The sequence below is a fragment of the Rhinichthys klamathensis genome, unplaced genomic scaffold, assembly GCF_029890125.1.
Source record: "Rhinichthys klamathensis goyatoka isolate OS25496 unplaced genomic scaffold, OSU_Roscu_1.1 h1tg000181l_1, whole genome shotgun sequence".
Lineage (NCBI taxonomy): Eukaryota > Metazoa > Chordata > Actinopteri > Cypriniformes > Leuciscidae > Rhinichthys > Rhinichthys klamathensis.
In genome coordinates this window covers 157,552-173,931 of record NW_026606709.1, presented here as the reverse complement: position 1 = coordinate 173,931, position 16,380 = coordinate 157,552, and the positions used below count along the sequence as shown (strand labels likewise).

Sequence of the window (16,380 nt, the reverse complement as noted above, 5' to 3'; positions counted from 1 at the left end):
GACAACATGTACAAAAACAGAATGACAACACGACCATATGATGACGCAATTATACTGACGTAAAGAATTGCGGAATCACTTTTGGAACCGGTTCTCTAAAATGAACTGTTCAAAAGAACCATTTCGCGGAAATGAGTCTGACTTCCCATCACTGACACTACACAGAGCGCTCATTGATCCTCTAGCTATTTATCTCACACTGATTCCAGTCAGTCAATGCTTTCAGTTCTCAGTCTAACGGTTACTTTCATTATCAAACACTGGCTGGATCTGTCTTTGTGTGTGGGTCGACAAATTGTTGATTGTTGAAGTGGTTGTGTATGAGTCGTACGATTCATTTACTTCTTTACTGAGAAGTAAAGCACACACACACACACACACTTCCCGTGTAGTCTTTGTGTTCGGCCTACGGATCAGTGCTGCTGCATTTACCGAAAATTCCCCGCTTTACCAGGTGAGTAAATACTTGTCTCTGGAATATTTACTTTGTTTTGATGACAAAATACGTGTTAGTGTATGTGCCAAGTCAAGGGAAGCTTTAAACTGATGTTTTGTTCATCTGTTTGGAGGTGTGGCTAGTTGTATGGTTGCTAACGTTAATTTCTGACATGATGAAAAAGGCTGTTTCAAGACCGAGTGAGTTGCCTGTCTAGACAGCATTGTTGGAATTATATTTACGTCAGTAACATTTGGGCATAGGCATGTGCGGTTTAAAAATCAGAATGTGGATAAGGAGAGATTAGACAGAATGACTACCTGAGTCACCATTTACTTTCATTATATGATAATTCATAATGTAAGTGCATGGTGACTTACGCTGTCAGTCTCAAACCATCTGCCTAACATCTCTTTTTTTGTGTTTAATGGAAGAAAGAGAGTAATACAGGTTTTAAAACCTCAATGGCAGATATTTTATTTATAGATGAACTGTCCCTTTAAATGCTGCCTACGGAGGCAGCTCACTAGAGTTTGAGACGCAGCCTCAGAGACTCAAGTTTATTGACGCTAATTTACTGAAATGACTGCGTGCTGTTTATAAGCTTTCAGCGGGTTTGTAAATGACAGTGACCGTGTACACTGGTCAGTGTTCATTCATGTGTGAGTGGATTGTTCTGTTTTAAAAGAGGTTTTCGTAAAGTTGTTAGGTGTGCTAGCTGTTAGTTAGCCGCTGCTAACATTGACAACTGCTGTAATCGCGTTTCCTAGCAAGAATATTTTTTTAATAGTTTATGAATGTTTAATTACGTACTGCCTGCTGTTTAATGTAATTATGACACACTATTAATAACCTTGTGTAATTTGTGTATATGTTGGTTAAAATCAAATTAGTCAGGTTAGGTTTTAGATATTACTTGGGATAATTGTTCTGTCTGTACTAGACACTTAGAAACTTTATACCTTACAGCAAAACATTGTTCGCTTGACAAGACCTGGATATTATTGTAACTAATAAAATAATCAATAATGGCATAGTTACACCAATAGTATAAAATAATATTAATAATTAATATTATAATAATAATAATGAAAAATTTAATTAACAAATGTTCACCAAAATGCTGTATGCATATATATATAACGTATATAAATGGCATATATAATGCCAGCATTAGATAAGTGGCTATCATCACTGTTTGAGTTTTACTTTGACAAGAATATTAGTGGGTCCTTTGAGCATTCTATTTGCATGTTTGCATGGTCATGGTTTTCTGTCCACACTGATAATAATTTGATGCATAATATTTTTCAGGAGTGAAAACCTCCCAAACTTTAGGATGCGTGTTGACTGCACCATCAGCTCTGCACGTCTGCATCTGGCTGCTGATGGCCTGCAGTAGCACAATGACTGACATGTCTACCCGACCCGTACTGAGACACCCTCTAAAGTCCTTCAAATGATATGATAGTAGCCACCTGGATTGCATTCTGTGCCAGCAGGAGCCTCGTGCGGGTTCTACGACTCACCGTAGAACAGCTGCAGTCAGTGCAGTTTTGGCCCAGCCTCTCATCCGGTGGAGCCATGGGGAACAGCTGCGTGTGCAGAGAGGACAGTGATGTCGAGGAGGGATCAGCCCCTCGCAGGCAGCTCAGGCGAGTGGATAACTCTGTGTCTGATCCCCCAGAGGCCAGAGGCAGTCGGCCCAGGGACCCAGTTCGACCGCCCCGGCGAGGTCGAGGACCGCACGAGCCACGTCGGAAAAAACAAAACGTGGACGGTTTGGTACTGGACACGCTGGCCGTCATCAGGACTCTTGTTGACAAGTGAGTGAACCTTTAATGACGAGGAGATCTGCAGAGATTTGTCATTAATTCTGGGTAGGAATGAATCATGTATGTCATATCAATTTCAGTTCCCCATTTTTGTGCGTCAGCAATAACATCACTTTACTTTGGCTAAAAGCATTGGCTTGTTATTGAACATACATTTGCATTGTGGGCTTGTTTTCCCAGTTGTTTACCACAGGGATGACACAACGTCTGCAAGAGCTTCAACTTTTATAATAAAGAAGCTTTAAATGTGCAGATCTTATCGAGAAGCCTGGCAGAGCTCTGTAATGAGCATGCCATTATTTATTTATTCATTCGTTCGCACAGCACCACATTTAATCTTAATGTATTATTGCCCAAGACAGCAGCTTGAGATAACAGAGCGCTTCTTCATGTTTCTTTTAACAATTTGGCTTGAAATCAGAGTCGCCAGTCACTCTTCCTCTTTGTCACATGTTCTTACACCTTCCTACACAGCCGGCCTACGGCTATCTAATGATGGATGTTCACTTTAGACGAGAACTTCTATGCGGCCATCAGATTTGGTGTCTCTGAACCTACCGTCTTATTTGTAAGGCCTGCATTATTGCCTGGTTATCTTAATAGTGTATGGTCACTCTCTGTAGAGAATCTCATATTACAGTTTTACACAATGTTTTCTTTCTGTTTTGACATTTTTTGTTTCCCAAGAAAAACACCTAAAGGACACAAGAGGGAGTGTCTGCTTTCTTTTTTCTTTTCTTTTCTTTTCATTTCTTTTTTTCTTTTTTACTTTTCTTTTTCACAGCTGGAATATATTTTGGTTGCTCAACCACATCCTTTGACAGCCGTTTTTTACGTGCTTGCACCTTAAACTGGCTCGATGATATGGCTGTGAGAAATCTCTATAATTTCAGACTTTTGAGGATCCATATTTGTATCTATTTCTATGTTTTTACTTCATTCAAGTTGTATTCTAAATGACGCACAATACACTTAATGCATTTATACACTATGAACTCAACTGTGTACAGTCTCAAAAAAGAAAAATTCTGACATTAATGACTCGCCCTCATGTCCTTCCAAACGCATAAGACCTTTGTTCATCTTCGGAACACAAACAAAGATATTTTTGATGAAATCCAAGAGCCAACCCCCCACGGAATCGACGTAATTGCCACTTTCAAGGCCCAGAAAGGTAGTAAAGACATTGTTAAAATAGTCCATGTGACTACAGTGGTTCAACCTTAATGTTAAGAAGCGACAGGAATATTTTTTTGTGCACAATAAAAACAAAAACAATGACTTTATTCAACAATTTCTTCTCTTCCTTATCAGTCTCTGAGGCTGTTCACGTTGTAAACACAGTTCATTATTGACGGCTCATTATTGGCCGGCTCCTGCATTAGCACCACACGTATGCGTCGTGATGTTCTCGTGAATAGCGTCAGAGACTGACATGGAAGAGGAGAAATTATTGAATAAAGTCGTTATATTAGGGGTTTTTTTTGCATGCAAAAAGTATTCTCATCTGGGTTTAAATGAAAAAGGGTGTGGGGTGGGGTGGGGTGGGGGGGATTGCGGTCTGTTCTGTGCAGAGCAGAAAATCAGTGTTTGTCTAACTAGAACATGCCCCTGTGTGACCATTACACAACAATCACACAGCAGTCAGACACCCATGGCTAGGGGCATTAGACATCTCTCACTCTCTCTCACGCTTTCTTCTTTTTTTCCAACCACCCTCATAGCTATCTTTTCCTTGTCCTCATTTGCTGTTTGAAAACATCACCCCTAATACCCACCAACCACTGATTTATGACTGACAAATGAACCACACTGGTGACACTCCACAGAGTAGAGGCAAATTTATTTTCCCTAAATGTCTCTGGTGGTGTTTGGATCGTGCCGGGCTCCCTCCAGGAGCACCTCAAGGGATTTTGCTATCGCTGCTTAGATTTACTGTTGCAGACTCAGGCTGCAAAATGGATGCATAGAGCCTAAAGCCAAAACAACCCCAGCAGCGGCAGTCTGGCCTCCAATAACAATCCGTCATGTGTCGCACAATCACCCATTATACCATTAGGCTTTCATAACTAATGTCTAGAGCAGCTAAGGTCTAAATAAGATGCTTACACACTTATGTACCCAGGGTATGAGGCACACTGGCAAATCATTTATATATTAGGTTGCTCTACTTTTTTTAAATTAACTTTTGTATTTGTTATTTTTTTATTTCAGTGACCAAGAGCCGCCGTACTCCATGATCACACTGCATGAGATGGCAGAGACAGGTGAGTCTAAGACACCTGAAACGCTGAAGTATTTGCATGTGGGCTTAAATTCGGATATTCTTAATGCTATATACTAATATAAGCGAGTTCACTTAAAAATTTTGCAAATGTTGCTTATATCATCCATTTGTCTCAACCAAGATTGCATATGGGTTGAGGGAGGAGTAAAGTTTATATACTATAAATATTGTTATTGTAATTAATGTAATGCAGTACAGTAAAATAATTGTTGTTGTTTTTTTTCTTAAATATTTTTTACAGAAAAATATATTACAATAGTAAAATTTCTTATTTTGTTTGTTTTTATATGATAATAATATTTTTGTATTATATATTTGATGGTAATATTGAAATGTAATCACAAAATTGTGTCCAAATTATGCAGCCCTACAAACAACCTCGAGTTTTTTTTTAAATCACATTTTAAATTGCAATCAAAATTTTTTTCAGAAAAATGGCAATTAAATTTTTCCTCCAAATCATGCAGCCCAATATGATAATAATATTTTTGTATTATATATTTGATGGTAATATTGAAATATAATCACAAAATTGTGTCCAAATTATGCAGCCCTACAAACAACCTCGAGTTTTTTTTTAAAATCACATTTTAAATTGAAATCAAAAAAAATTCAGAAAAATGGCAATTAAATTTTTCCTCCAAATCGTGCAGCCCGACCACCTCCTGTGGTGATCGGATTGTTATCCACCTCAAATGCGTCTTTTAGGGCCTTTATGCTTGGTCTTTTTATGATTGGGCAGCTATTCAATGCATGATGTATAAAACCCCCCTAAAATACCTGAAGAGAGCAATCTGTTAGCATTCCTATTTATCTCAATGATGGGTGCTTGAAACTAACCAACCTAGATGGTGCCATCTTTGGTGCTTTCTCCTTCATTATTTTCTGCTTGCTTTTTAAACGATGTCTACTTCATCTACTAAAATAAAAAGCCAAAATGTGAAATGTTGAGTTTTTTTTTAGAGAGAATGAGTAGCTACATTTGAATAGTTATCAGTGGAGAAACGGTGTAGTTATTAGCCGAAGTGAACCACCCAAACCATGACTCCCTCTTTCCCAGCTTGTTTACTTTTCCATCAGGGGAACAAGTGCAGCTTGTTGTGACCCTCTGGCTACTGATTAAGTTATTAGGCTGTTAATCTAACAGCGGAAGCTGTGGAAGCTCTGTGTATATTAGTGATGGCTGCTTTTGAAGTTTGGCTCGTGCCCTGTGCTGCCATTGTCATGCCGTTGCTCTGTTCTGTTGCATTAGCTAAAGTTCCGGTGGGTGTGAAGTGACCTAATGGGTCATGGCTCAGCTGTAGACTTTAGAGTCCCTTAGAGCCTGACACAACTGCAGGAACAAAGACAGTGTATGATCATGAGTATATGCTACACTGCTGTGCTTGATTACAAGAGCTGTGTGCTGCTGTTTCGTTACTTACCCTTTTTGCATTCAAATTTAGTCTGTAGCTTTTTTAATTACTCATGGATGTTACCTTTACTGCTGTAATGCTGAGGGGTTGTTTGGGTCCGTATAAGGGGGTCAAAATTGAGCAAGATCATGTGATCACGGGTTGCCAGCTTGCTTCTTTTCTTGTGCCATTGCCAAAGCCTCTGTGACGGTTGATTTTATTTATACGTGCATCTGTTGCTCCGAGCTGAGCCTGCATGTTGTGGTTTGAGACTGTGTGGCGTCAGGTGGCTGCTAAGATTTTCATGCAGGAGTAAACAGGTGGAAACATTTCCCTGGGCTTTAAGACTCATATCAAAACTCCCTGAAGAACATTTTAGTGTAGTATAATATTTAGTAATTTTAGCAATTTATCTCATTTGGTCATCATCAGCATAGACCATCTGCTCTCAAGATGTTGGCGTTAGCCATTGGAAAAAAAACATATCAGTCAAACAATAACTTTCAATGGTGTTTGAAAGCATAGTCATAATAATGGCTCTGTAATACACAAAGCATGTCGCATAGACCGAACTTCTGTTTGTTCTTCCCCATCCTCTTTTGTCTCTCTCCCTTTCTGTTTCTCACACTATAGATGATGGCTGGTTGGAAGTGGTGCAGTCTTTGATTAGGGTAATTCCTCTGGATGACCCACTAGGACCAGCCGTAATAACCCTTCTATTGGATGAATGCCCTTTGCCCACCAAAGTGAGTTCACATCTGCATTACCACACAACATTGACAGCCATATTATTTTTCCATCTCTGTTTTCACTAATGGGCAGTAATGCAGCTCTATTTTTGCTCGCACTTTGAAAATGGACCACAACATTTCCCTAGTATTTGAGTTTATGCTGCTTTTGAGTAAAATTCCTCTCCCCGTATTTTAATTGATATCAGCAGACGCTTCTGAAATGTTTCTTTTTCACATTTTATGTTGATATCAAGATTAAAAACTTTTTATAGTTTCTGTTTACAGTTTATATTTCAGACAGAATTGCGCATTAAGGCAGGTTTTATGATGTTATAACTGTTTTCGTACTGATGCCAAATGTACCAATCATTTGTTATTAATTGTCCTCTTTTGGCTTATTAAATGTCCTCTTTTGGCTTATTAAATGTCCTCTTTTGGCTTGAGTCCATCAATTTCCAAGTAAAAAAAAAAAAGGTCAAAAGATGATCTTTTTTTGTAAAGTATTTAATTCAGTAGGTTATCTATGAAATAACTATATTGTGATTGTATATCAGGATTTATTTTTTTATGCTTTTATTCTGCAAGGATGCATTAAATAGATCAAAAGTGACAGTAAAGACATTGTTAAAAGATGCATGCTTCAAATAAATGCTTTCAATTCAATCCTGAAAAAATTCCACAAAAATATTAAGCAGCACAACTGTTTTCAATATTGATAATAAGATATGTTTCTCAAACACCAAATCAGAATATTAAAATAAATTATGAAGAATCATGTGACTGCTGAAAATTCAGCTCTTCCATTAAATACATTACATTTTTAAATATATTAAAGTAAAACATTTTTTTTTTTTTATATTTCACAATTTTACTTTTTTTCCTGTATTTTTGATACAAAAAAATTCAACCTTGGTGAGCATAAGAGACTTCTTTCAAAAACATAAAACAATTCTGACTTATTTACAAATTCAAGCATTGATGAAGAGTTAATTGTTTTGTCAGGATGCTCTGCAGAAGTTGTCGGACATGTTGAATCTGAGTGCTGCTGTGGCGCGTCAGGATGCCCTCATACCAGCCAAACACCGCAACACCACAGCAGTCCTGGGCTGTCTGGCTGAGAAACTGGCTGGTGAGGGACATGCAGATGCACACACACGCAGACACACTACATTTGATGTCCAGTTATTTTAAACAATTTCATGTAAGGGACCAGATTTTAAGATTGTTTAAAATGAATCCTAGATCTGTTGCATCTTTGCACTAGCATGCTCCTCTGAAGCTAAAGAGCTGCGTTTGCAGTCTGTGAAGACCTGTCATGCCTGAGCATGCTGCAGGCTCCCTGAGAGGCCTGTGATTTGACAGCTCTGCTGAGGCTGCAGCACACAAACACATGCACACATTGTCCAGTTCTCTCAGTTTGAAGACATGTGCTTCTGTTTTTAAGGTCAAACACATTGCCCAAAGGAATCATTTGGTTAATACTGGGGTACTTCATCTTGTTACTTTCTACAGGTCCAGCGAGCATTGCGCTCCTCAGCCCTGGAACTCTGGAGTACTTACTGGAGAGCTTGGTGAGAGAATTGAGTGTTTTATTACACATACCGACTAACAGGGTAGTTAGTCAGAAAGGCTAAATAATACTTTTATTCAGAAAAATAAATTCATCAGGGGTTTCCACAAAAATATTACGCTGAACAAGTGTTTTCAAGATTGATAATAATAAATGTTTCTTGAGCATCAAATCAGCATATTAGAATGATTTCTGTAGTATTATGTGATCCTGAAGACTGGATGAATGATGCTTAAAAATGCAGCTTTGCCATCACAGGAATAAATTTGATTTTAAATTATATTAAAATAGAAAATGGTTATTTTAAATTGTAATAATATTTCACAATATTGCTATTGTTTTTACTGGATTTTTGATCAATTGAATGCAGCTTTGGTGAGCATAAGATACTTCTTTCAAACACATTAAAAAATCATACTGACCCCAAACTTTTGAACGACAGTGTATAATAGCATACAATCTGTACATTATGAAACTTTTAACATTATTAGTGGACTAATTTATTTGTAAAAATATAAATGCTCAAAAGTGTAGAATATGGCCCCTTTAAAGCTCATCTAAACAGTGCCTCATCCCAGTTTGGAGATCACCTTAACTCCTTCTATTTTAAAGGCACACTGTGGAATTTTTGGCCACTAGGGTGCGCTCGACCTGTAATTTTCACGTCTAGTTCCCCTAGAGGCCACAAGCGCCGCAGCATTGTCGCAAAAGTCAACAAACAGTCAACCGGTCAACCTCCCGTGTCTTTATGTGTGTGCAGACGGCATTTGATTTGTATGTTGGAGAAAGTTAATCGATTCACTACTGACCAAAATAATAATATAAATATAAGATTAATAATATAAATCCTATAAAGAAAACAAATTGAATAAAAGTAGCATACGCAGAAAACAATGTCTGATCAGGTAAGTCGCATTGACAAGGTTTGCCCAATCCTGCTCCTGCCGATCGTCTGTCCTGCACAGTTCATCTCCAACCCTAATCAAACACGCCTGATGCAAACAATTAACGTCTTCAGGATCTCTTTGCAATGGGTTGGAGATGAAATCGAGTAGTCGGGAAATCGTGTAACAAAACTGATATAACTCACTACATATTTCCGTTATTTGTAGTCTTCAGTTTGTTTTTCCTTTTACACAAATACAAACATATATGAGCTGAAAGGAAAAAAAAACATTTACATTTGTATACGGCAGTATGTTGTGACTTATATCAGTTTTGTTACACGAATTCGCAGTAAATATTACATTATATATACACTTTTATGCCGATGTTTATTTTAAACCCTCCCTTTTTCTTTTTTTGGTCTCCTCTGACAAAATCTTTGCTTTCTTCGCTTTCTTCCGAGTAGCTGTTGATTCAGCCATGACGACAACATACAGACGCCGGCAATCAAACGCGAGTTGAGCTCTCACGTTAGAATTTGAGGAAGTTGGGGTGGTGGGGGAAGTGACGTATGCCGTAAAGCGGTCGAATTTTGTAGTTCTTTTTGTGCTCGGGTTCCTACCCGAAACCCGAAGTTACATAGTGCTAGTAAAAGCGATACAGACACCTTCAGGCTTCGGCAGACGTGTCATTCAACCTATTGTAAGTCGATGTACCATCTCAATGGGTTTTGGTAATATATTATAAAGGTTGAAAAGTTCCACAGTGTGCCTTTAATGGTGTAGTTTTGCATGATTGTTTTAATGCTGGTGTCAAAGCCACTAACGTGGTCTCATTGGTCTTCTAGAGTTCTGAGGCCCATCCCACTGTCATGCTGTTTGCTCTCATCGCTTTAGAGAAGTTCTCTCAAACCAGTAAGTATAACTAGTGTCAGTTCAAAATGTTCAAACAGGAACTTTTTTGGGGAAAAAAGGTACTTTAATGAGAACCTGTCTTTGTCTCAGGTGAGAACAAGTTAACAGTGTCGGAATCATGTATCAGTAAACGTTTGTCTGTTCTGGAGTCCTGGTCAGATCATCCTGACTATCTAAAGCGTCAAGTGGGCTTCTGTGCCCAGTGGAGTCTTGATAACCTCTGTAAGTAACTTTCATTGCAAATGGCATGCGTAACTTTTTTTTTAATGGTAATCAGGACTTTTGGTGTTTTGTAGCTTTGACTGAGACTTTATAAATGAAGAAGAACCTAAGAAATAAATGTTTTCCACAGAATGTGAAATCTTTTCAGTATTTTTAAAATATCCTTCTGAATTCTGTGCACTTGCTATTGCAAAAAAACACAATTAGTATTAATAGTTATCTTAACTTTTTGTGTTTTGTGATGATTTTATAGATTTAAGTCGAATATTTTATTAATATTCTTGTATATCTCACTGATAATTTTATCTTTGGTTACTCTTTGGCCCGTAGTTATCAAAGAGGGGCGCCAGTTTACCTATGAGAAGGTGAACTTAAGCAACATCAATGCCATGCTGAACAGTAATGACGTCAGCGAATATCTCAAGATCTCTCCTACTGGACTTGAGGTGAGAGACAAACCATTATTGCAATTGTGGGTAACATTCTGCTAAATGGATTTAGATATTGTAAGATGTGTTCAACAGAATAGAACAAACTGCTCTCTGATTGGTAGCCGTGTTGTTGACACATTTCGACCAGCCATTCCTCCATCTCTGTGGTCCACTGGACCCGTACAGCTGCTTGTTTTGCTGTCTCTCATTGGCTTAACATGTTCACCTATTATGGAAGAACAGCTAGTTATAACCATAAAAGACAAGTAATGAATTGTGATTAGTTTGTCTAATGTAAGCAATCTTTTTTCCCTAGGCACGTTGTGATGCGTCTTCATTTGAGAGCGTCCGCTGCACGTTCTGTGTGGATTCGGGGGTTTGGTACTATGAGGTCACAGTCATCACCTCTGGTGTCATGCAAATTGGCTGGGCAACCAAGGACAGCAAGTTTCTTAACCACGTGCGTTTCTGGTTATGTTTAGATATTTCTCTACAATATTTACTCTATACAATATTATTTTGTTTTTAATATACCTTAAAAAAAAATTCTGTATCACATTAATGAAGAAAGAAACTAAAGTGAGGAGAACATATTTGTGTGTTTGTACAGGAGGGTTATGGGATTGGAGATGATGAGTACTCGTGTGCGTATGATGGCTGCAGGCAGCTGATCTGGTACAACGCTCGCAGTAAACCTCACTCCCACCCCTGCTGGAAAGAAGGTTTGTGCGGTGCTTCCTGTTCAGCACCTGTAACTCAATTATTTGATGATTTCTTACATTTAGTGTATTTCATCATTTTAGGGAAAAAAAAGTTGTTTACAAAGATTTGTGAGCAGTGTTCTCTGGAATTTCTAGGTGATGCTATTGGCTTCCTGCTGGACCTCAGCAAGAAGCAGATGATTTTCTATCTTAACGGACACCAGCTGCCTCCTGAGAAGCAGGTGTTCTCCTCTGCCACGTAAGCAAGACTCATTTTCTTTACCACAAGACTTAAAACAAATGTTTACGGAGCTTTTTGAACACTTGCTTTACCTTGTCTTAGGTCTGGCTTTTTCGCTGCAGCCAGTTTCATGTCCTACCAACAGTGTGAGTTCAACTTTGGAGCCAAGCCCTTCCGCCATCCCCCCTCCTTCAAATTCAACACATTTAATGAGTTTGCCTCGCTCGCAACAGACGAGAAAATCATTCTGCCCAGGTTTGCACTGTTTATTAGATTTCTGTACACAGGGCAAATTATCAATGACTGTTATGTAAATGTGAATAACGCATTAGTTATCACCTAAAGCAGGTGACTCATACCGTTCGTTCATGCCAAACAAAGAGCACATAAAATTGCTCGTTCTCTGTCTTTTATTTCAGACACCGGCGCCTGGCTTTGCTCAAGCAGGTTAGCATCAGAGATAACTGCTGCACCCTCTGCTGTGACCAGATGGCCGACACTGAACTGAGACCCTGTTTGCACAGGTACAAAGTTCAGCATATAAAATCAGTGTTTACACCACTGGGTTTATGGGTAAAGGGATGTGATGGGGGCTCACAGTTTGCTCAAGAAAGCTGGTTTGGTGTGCTTGGCTGAATTGGAGTAGATAAAACCAGCTGTTGCTATGAGAATTAAGACATTTAGAACATATTTGTCCTTTTTTATTCTAGATTTTATCCTCTTGCATTAAGCCAAAATGAGTTAAGTAAAGGTACAATATGCAGGATTTTTCGCCACCAGGGGTCGCTAACCTCTTACAATGACAAAGGCGTATATTAATGACGTATATTCAGCATTAAGAGGAATTATGGATCTTGTCGTCAAGCTGATGGATCTTTTATGGATGAGTGAATACATTGATGTTTTTAACATGACTGGTATGAAGCAGAGCGCGATTGCTAGACGTATACCAGCGCCACACGCAACACGAGTCCCGCGGATATAAAGGACATTTCGTTCTACCGAACTACACGCAAGTGCTGAATTAATACTCACACAGGTCAGTTTATTAGACGAATTAAACTTGAGGTAACGTAGCGCTGTTTCACTTGCTCTAACAGTTACACTATCACACTAAACGGCATTTGTGGGTGGAATGTTGTTAGTTAGGTGTTTTGTTGGCTGTATGAGACTATGCTAGATCAACATTAGAATAACATACAGATCATATTCTAACTTTTCATCATGTTGAACTACATAACATTGATTAGTTTTATGTACATTTGCTCACCTGTCTAATAAAGTAACATGCAACACTCGCGTCTCTGTCAAGTCGAAGTTAGTCGCGGACGTGGAGCTCTCGGCATCTCGAAAGATGTTGATCTTCGTTTTAGTCCTCTTTTTGTCTCAAAGTCTGCTTGCCATGGTCCATAATGTTTGAACAAAACAACAGCAGCATGAGCGTCCTTCTAGGCATAACGGGCATAACCCAGTTGTCAACGTCTGTCGCCATGGTTACTATTGCAGTACGAGGTCAAACCTGGCAGAAACCGGGGGTAACGCGGATATGACGCCATTGACTGATGACTCCTCACCATTTACAAATAGTTGGAAACATTTGGGATATTGTAAGTAATCAACTAAACAAAATATAGAACATTGGCCTAGTGGTTTTTGGATATTTTACTGCAAAAATCCTGCATATTGTACCTTTAAGTAAGATAAGTATGATAGTGAGTTATTAATAAAGATTTATCATATTTTCCTTTGTTCCATAATAGCTAGTAGCTAATTATTGTGCATTAAAGGGATAGTTCACTTTGAAATTAATTTTTGGTATGTTTTAGCATTTAGCTTACCTCAAGGGCATCCAAGATGTAGGTGTCATTGTTTCCGCAGTAGTTTCAATTTTGATATTTTTAGGTCAAACCGTTCTTGTCTGTCAGTCATATAATGCAGGTCTATGGTCACCACCTCAAAGAGCACACACAGAGAAGTCCAAATTAAACATGATTTAATGACTCGTAAATGTAAGTACACATTGATGGCCCAAGACACGAAACGAGCGGTTTGTGTGAGAAAACTAACAGTATTTATATCGTTTTTACCTCTTGTAACCACAGCCACATCAAAGTGATCTGAGGGCACGGGCGCTTCGGTCTGCGCAAGCACCGGAAAGCGCCGGAAGTGATCTCTCGCGCGGTTGAGAAAAAAATTCAACGTTGTCTGTTGATATATCGAAATCGTCTTCCATTGCGATTTCCTGTATATCTAAATATGTTTAGATCTTCACAGTGAAAGGTAACACTTCCGAAATCTCTGTGTAAACAATGAGTGACGTACACGCGCGAGAGATCACTTCCGGCGCTTTCCGGTGCTTGCGCAGACCGAAGCGCCCGCGCCCTCAGATCACTTGGACGTGGCTGTGGTTACAAGAGGTAAAAACGATATAAATACTGTTAGTTTTCTCACACAAACCGCTCGTTTCGTGTCTTAGGCCATCAATGTGTACTTACATTTACGAGTCATTAAATCATGTTTAATTTGGACTTCTCTGTGCATGCTCTTTGAGGTGGACCCCATAGACCTGCATTATATGACTGACAGACAAGAACGGTTTGACCTAAAAATATCAAAATTGAAACTACTGCGGAAACAAAGACACCTACATCTTGCATGCCCTTGAGGTAAGCTAAAACATACCAAAAACTAATTTCAAAGTGAACTATCCCTTTAACTGTGACGTAAGAAGCCTATGGAGTGCAACAGTTGGGGTACCTGAAGTAAAAATCCTATTCATTTTTCCTATTCATTAGGCGAATAGATTTTTAACGATGACTTGTAAACTGTTAAAGACAGACCTACTGTGTGAGCTACAAGGTTGTTAATAAGCTTTTTGTTTAAGCCATCAGCCTACATTATTTCAACGTATTTTTTTAAATAGCCGTGTTTAACAGTGGAAATCCTGGTGGAAAAACTACTTTACTTATGATTCTAACAAAAAAAGAAGAAGTTTTTTTATTCGATTATGTCCTTCGCAATGCTTAATTGGATTGTAGTTCTTTACCTCATTCCCTCTTTTATCCATATCCTTTTTTTCTTTTTGTCTGATTTTTAAATACCTTTTTGCTTCAAAATGTTGCGATTTACTTAGCTGGTTGGATTGGTTCATGGCTTACAACTCTTTAACAAAGACTTTTTAAAATTCCTGTTGAAAAAATAAATGAGACAAATATGCTATTAGTGATTTAGGAATCACACCATTATACTTATAATGAAAGATGGATATTCATTTTGAGATTTGCTAAAGATTATAATTAACAGAGTTATTAAAACAGTAGGGTTTTTAAAGATGGGATGTCATGGGACATTTAAACCTATTATTGATTACTGTATATCTTCTCTTTGTGCTGAACAATTTACTCATCTTCTGTTTCTTTGTGTGATGTCTTCAGTGGGATTTGTATGGAGTGTGCCTTACAGCTGGAAACGTGCCCACTGTGTCGCCAAGACATCCAGACACGAGTCAGACTCATTTCCCACGTGTCCTGACATCAGCCCACCAACCCTAGATGTGGACTTTCCCCCCTCAAGCTTCCATCCTGTCCAGTCCCCTCTGTCCGAGAAATCAACCTGACCAATCGAATCATGATGCTGTCTCAGGATTGGACGCGGCAGCGTGGACATTTGACAGATGGAGTAGGCCTTCCTTGAAACTGGAAGGGAAGAAGAGAGTGAAAACTACACTGTTGCACTCCAAGGCGGCCCCAATCAGAGGGTTGTTGAGCGATCCTGGAGGTTTAAAGGCTTCTGGGAATTTTTAATCTGCTTTTCCAGGAACAGATAAATTATGGAACAAATGCATCCATTACATGCTGATCTGTCTTTGAGTCTCTCCCCTCAAGCTCTGGTCACGGTCTATTGTGTGTTTGTTCAGACTTGTTAAATATATATGTGACGCCCTCATGGTTTTTTTTTTTTTTTTTTTTTTTTAAATTCCAAGTTACAATCTCAACAGGAAACGCCAGTGTCTTAACCACTTTGTTTCCTCTTTATGTTCATGCCTGCCTCAGAAAACCCATTATTATTCCGCTCCCATCAGACTTGATTGTACTTGAAACTGTTTTGGTTTGATTGCCCCACATTCTGAATATGATTGCAAAATGTCTTGATGAATCAAGACACTGTGATTTATTTTTATTTTTAATAATAGTATTTTACATTGATGTATAATGCAAAGTCCATTTAGAAATAAATGAAGCCAAATTACATTAGGTAAAATGACAGAATTGAGTGAGAACTGATTCCATCAGACTAAAAGGCAATCCTTAAATGAGATTTGGGGTAATTTCGTGTGTTTTCTGCCATGGTTAATGCACATATCAGTGCCCTAATGCTGCTGATGCTAAATGTGAACTTTCTTAAGCAGTTAGAGACTGAAATCTCCAGCGCTCCCAAAGATAAGAGAGTATGATTGAATTAAGAATCTTTCACTTTTTTTGAATTATGATGTTTGTAATAAATGTCTGTTTTATGTGTTGCACGATTGTTGTTATCTGACATTATTTACTCATTATGACAGATTTGCATTCATTTCAAAATCCAAATGCACCCAAGAGCTAAATGGAACTATAAAGTGATATATTATCTGTTGCAAATTGCATTCCTGAGTAACTAAATGATGGCTACATGCCTCATAGTCCTTAGCATAGATATCCATAATAAAGGCTAGATGTCTTACGACGGAGTCTCTA

General features: G+C 38.4%; 1 protein-coding gene across 2 annotated transcripts; it reads left to right on the top strand.

Moving 5' to 3' along the window:
• The first annotated feature begins 130 nt into the window (after positions 1-130).
• rspry1 (ring finger and SPRY domain containing 1) lies at positions 131-16,169 on the top strand. Of its 2 annotated transcripts, none has more exons than XM_056261137.1 (15): positions 131-454; positions 1,751-2,262; positions 4,486-4,538; positions 6,586-6,698; positions 7,686-7,812; positions 8,196-8,254; positions 9,986-10,052; positions 10,143-10,274; positions 10,605-10,720; positions 11,022-11,165; positions 11,316-11,427; positions 11,563-11,665; positions 11,750-11,902; positions 12,067-12,171; positions 15,082-16,169. In XM_056261137.1, the coding sequence occupies exons 2-15, from the start codon at positions 1,901-1,903 to the stop codon at positions 15,176-15,178; spliced, it is 1,743 nt and encodes a 580-aa protein (XP_056117112.1). In that variant the 5' UTR covers positions 131-454; positions 1,751-1,900; the 3' UTR covers positions 15,179-16,169. The 2 variants fall into 2 exon arrangements, with proteins under 2 accessions (XP_056117112.1, XP_056117113.1); XM_056261138.1 differs by lacking the exon at positions 131-454 and adding an exon at positions 1,085-1,102.
• The last annotated feature ends 211 nt before the right edge of the window (positions 16,170-16,380 follow it).